This window comes from Clupea harengus, chromosome 5, assembly GCF_900700415.2.
Source record: "Clupea harengus chromosome 5, Ch_v2.0.2, whole genome shotgun sequence".
NCBI classification, from domain to species: domain Eukaryota; kingdom Metazoa; phylum Chordata; class Actinopteri; order Clupeiformes; family Clupeidae; genus Clupea; species Clupea harengus.
The window spans coordinates 6,426,120-6,430,395 of NC_045156.1; the positions used below are offsets into that span (position 1 = coordinate 6,426,120).

General features: G+C 50.8%; 1 protein-coding gene across 7 annotated transcripts in view; it reads left to right on the forward strand.

Moving 5' to 3' along the window:
* The window catches only part of prickle2b (prickle homolog 2b), a 66,190-nt gene extending 62,945 nt beyond the window's left edge, over nucleotides 1-3,245 (forward strand). For all 7 annotated transcript variants that reach the window (XM_031567481.2, XM_031567485.2, XM_031567486.2 and 4 more), the window contains 2 exons: nucleotides 418-1,272; nucleotides 1,685-3,245. In XM_031567481.2, coding sequence (XP_031423341.1) covers nucleotides 418-1,272; nucleotides 1,685-2,595 — 1,766 coding nt within the window. In that variant the 3' untranslated portion in view covers nucleotides 2,596-3,245. The remainder of the gene's footprint in view (nucleotides 1-417; nucleotides 1,273-1,684) is intronic.
* The last annotated feature ends 1,031 nt before the right edge of the window (nucleotides 3,246-4,276 follow it).

A 4,276-nucleotide genomic window follows, 5' to 3' on the forward strand; every position in this document is an offset into this window, starting at 1 on the left:
CGTGACAAACTTACGATTGGACGCCTTGATTTTGCTCCAGTGGTTTTCCACAGCTGCGTGTCGCTCAAGGCATCATTATCTGCTCGATGGGATGCCATAGTATTTCAGTAAAAGCTGATTATTAATTAAAATGACCAGGTAAGTTGAAAATGGGTAGTTAGATACCAGATGCTATGGGGTTTGACTGGTTTCCCCTCAAGTATCATAAGTGTAATACAGATTATTTAAAACAACATGTTTACCACTGATACAGAAATCATGCTAATCTCCACAGATTTGGTTCAATTTACTCTTAAATGGAGTAGTTATGGCTGTTAACCTAATGATTTGTGTGACTGGATGTAAGGTACATTCAGTTAAAAGGTTTCACAATAGAGAGCCTTAACTAATTGAGATATCTGCCCTCCACCATTGTAGGTATCGACCAGGGCCAGATGACTTACGATGGGCAGCACTGGCACGCCACTGAGGGGTGTTTCTGTTGCGCCCGCTGTAAGAAGTCCCTGCTGGGTCGGCCCTTCTTGCCCAAGCAGGGCCAGATCTTCTGCTCGCGGGCCTGCAGTGTGGGCGAGGACCCCAACGGCTCCGACTCCTCCGACTCGGCCTTCCAGAGCGCCCGCTCGCGGGAGTCCCGTCACTGCGCCAAGGCCGGCAAGAACGGCAGCGCGAATGGGCGCGCCGACGGGAGCGGCAACGCCGTCGGACCGGACAAGCAGGCCCCCCCCGGGCGCTTCTCGGCCGACGTGGACCCGCTGTCGCTGCAGATGGACCTGCTGAGCCTGTCCAGCCAGACGCCTAGCCTGACACGGGAGCCCCCCAACTGGAGGAGCCAGAGCGAGGCCTACCCCTACGACACCGCGCCCAGCCCCCTGCAGCTGCTCAGCCAGTGTAACATCAGGACGAGCTACAACCCCACGCCCACCTCAGGAAAAGCCATGGCCCAGAGGGTGAAGGAACCCAGCCACCCAAACAAGAGACCCCCCATATCGGCCCTCAAGGGACACTCCTTTAACGAGAACTGGTTCAGTGGACCCGATGAGTATTCCCCGTCCAAGTCGAAAGCGCAGTCCAGCTTCAGCGACGTGTCTCATAACGGCTTCTCGGAGAAGCGCTCCGTCAGCCTGCACGTGTTCCAGAGGGAGCGGGATGTGGAGACTCAGGGAGGGCGGAGCAGAAACCCGATCAGTGCACTTAGTTTCACCGAGCAGCTCACCCCGCTCGAGCAAACCCCGAGAGGCTCCATGGAGTCAATAGCCTTGTCTAATGCAACAGGTATGTGCGGATTTCATCTGAAAGTCACTTAATATGTGAGGATAGACTTTAGTATTTCCGTATTGGGAATCTGTGGAAAGTGAGTCATTTCAGTGGTGTTTGGTGTTCAGTCATAGTCAGTCGTTTTTTTGGGTCGTCTGTGCCAGTTCAGCTATTTGATTTAGACATAAACACAGCCTTAGTGCAGAGAACTGAAATGTGCAGTCAAGAGTCATTACCCACTCCACACGGACCAAACTTGTGCTAGTCCCCATATTTATACACAGGGAAAAAGTAGCATCCTCATGCAATTCCCAGAGTCAAAGACTCTGATTTGCTTTACTTTTGTCGTCTCATGTGATGGTGTGACTATCTTTCTTCAGTGGCCTAATTTCTGGTGTGTGTGTGTGTGTGTGCGTGTGTGTGTGCGCAGGGACATCAGCAGATGGAGGTGGCAAGCGTCAGGAGCACCTCTCTCGCTTCTCCATGCCGGACCTCAGCAAAGACTCGGGTATGAATGTCTCTGAGAAGAGCAACATGGGCACACTCAACTCCTCCGTGCAGTTCCGCAGCTCCGAGTCCCTGCGAAGCCTGACCTCCGTGCAGCCCTACATGGAGATGGAGGCCCCCGTGGGGGTCAAATACCCCCCGCAGTACCACCACCAGCCATCGGTCATGAGTGCCCTGCCCCCCGGTTTCGCCTACCAGGAGGAGGACCGGCTGAGCCTGGTGAGCAATGCCAACAGCGCCCGTCTGCCGGCCATGGGGGAGCGGGGCCGGGGGATGCGAGGCGGCCCGGCGGAGGAGACCAAACGCCGGCACCACCACCACCACCAGCACCGCCGCTCCAGACGCTCGCGCCGCTCCCGTTCGGAGAACGCCCTCAACCTGGCCGCCGAGCGCCGGCCGCCCATGCAGGACCGGCCGCAGAGGCGCGTGTGCGAGGACTACGACCAGTTCCCGCCTCCGCGGGGTCAGCGGGACGTCCTGGGCGGGGGAGGCCGCCTCCACCCGCAGCCCTTCAGGCAGTGCCCGCGCACCACCTCCGACCTGACGCTCCAGAACCCGGCGGGCCTGCGGCCGAGGGGCCTGCGCGGCTGGGACGCCGACTACGCCGACGAGGACGACTGGTGCTCCACGTGCTCGTCCTCCTCGGAGTCGGACGACGAGGGCTTCTTCCTGGGCGAGCCCATCCCCCGGCCGATGCAGCTGCGCTACATGACCAGCGAGGAGCTGCTGCAGAAGTACAGCTCGGGAGGACTGGGAGGCCCCGGGCAGATCGGCAGCCGGGGGCAGCTGCACACGCGCAAGCGCAGGAAAAGCAAGAACTGCATCATATCCTAACTCTAGCCTACAGGGTGACTAGGTCACATCCATAGTATCTCTATCTACCCCTGAGAGAGGAAAAGAAAACACTTGCACAAAAGTATTTCCAACTCCATTTAAAACAAAAAAAGAGGACACCACTCAAACGCTTTTTAAGTATTGTGAGGTAATTGTGAGCAAGTTCAAAGTAGGTTAATCCGTTGACAGCACAGATGTTTTGCATGTTTTTTTTTTTTTTGTTTGTTTTGGTTTTTTTTTGCTACTGCAGCATCATTACTGAGTATTATATTTCACCAGCTTCTACTGCATTTTGAAGGTCTGCTATGCCGCCATATTGTACTTATCAAAGCCGATGTGCAATGGTTCTAAATGTCTCTTGTCCAGCCTCAGTAACAGTCCAGTATGGTTCCGCTTATTCCTGCAATGTGGATTTCTTAAATATCATTTTAGGCAATTATAAGGTGTACATAAATTAATGAATGAATGAATTCACTAAGTTAAGGATGTAATGTAAATACATTGTAAATGATGTACCACATATTTTTATATTTTGTATCGATAGAATTGTTTATGTATTATATATATATAATGTAGAAATAGAAAAGCATGCACATTAATTTGCTGATTTTTGTCCTGCGTTGGAATTAAAGAGTATTTCATTGAAAGTTTGACGCGAGTTGGCTGGTTTCTCAGCAGAATAACTGGTACTAATGCCCTGATGCTCACACAGGCAGAGCAGACATTCTCGCCATCTGCTCAATGCATAAATACATAGGGACACCGAGAGAGAGCGGAAATTAAAACTGCTGCTTCAATTATTTACACACCTCAATGGTAATTGCAGAGATGTTTTTTTTTTGCAGGCTTGACAAAACAAAACATTGTTTTTGGAAACACTTCCAGTTTCCTTTTAGAGTAAGTAACCAAACCAAGCATCAGCCAATCATGTATAAGCATAGGAACTCTAGTCTTACATGGAGGACCTGTGATTTGGTGTGTTTGGTGAGCTGGAGCCTGATGAGCCTCAGAGCTGGAGGACAAAAAATGTTTATTTTATTTTGTATTTTTTTTTTCAAATTGAATATGTGCAAGTTAACCTGTATCATATGAGTTTGTGTAGTGATGTGATGCGTGTATGGTTTGTGCGTATTTAGGTCTTTGCGGGGGCCAAATAACCTTGAGGAAAACGCTCTCATTTGGCTGGCAGGGACTCCACAGACACAGCTGTGTGAACATGTGATCCACATTATGGTTCTCCTCCTATGACTTTGGGGATTTTTTTTCTCTTTTACATACTCTCTCTCTCTCACACACACACACACACACACACACACACACACACACACACACACACACACACACACACACACACGCGCGGTCCCTGGAGGGCGCTGGCACTCTGTGTGCATTGCCAGCAGGAACCCTGCCTCTGCATCATTGTTTCCAGAGAGGGAGAGAGAAAGAAACTCTCAATCTTAATTTCCATCTGGATTGGTATTGATCGAAGCACACGACTCCTATCCTGAGGGGAACATCGGGCAGATGAAAGTAATTTGAAACTCATCAGCGGAGAATATCTCTCTCGCTCTCTCTCTCTCTCTCTCTCTCTCTCTCCCTCCTGAACCTTTCTTTTATTTACACATTAGCTTCATTCTCTTCCAAAGCCTTCATTGTAAATGAACATTGCACCTCAGGGACA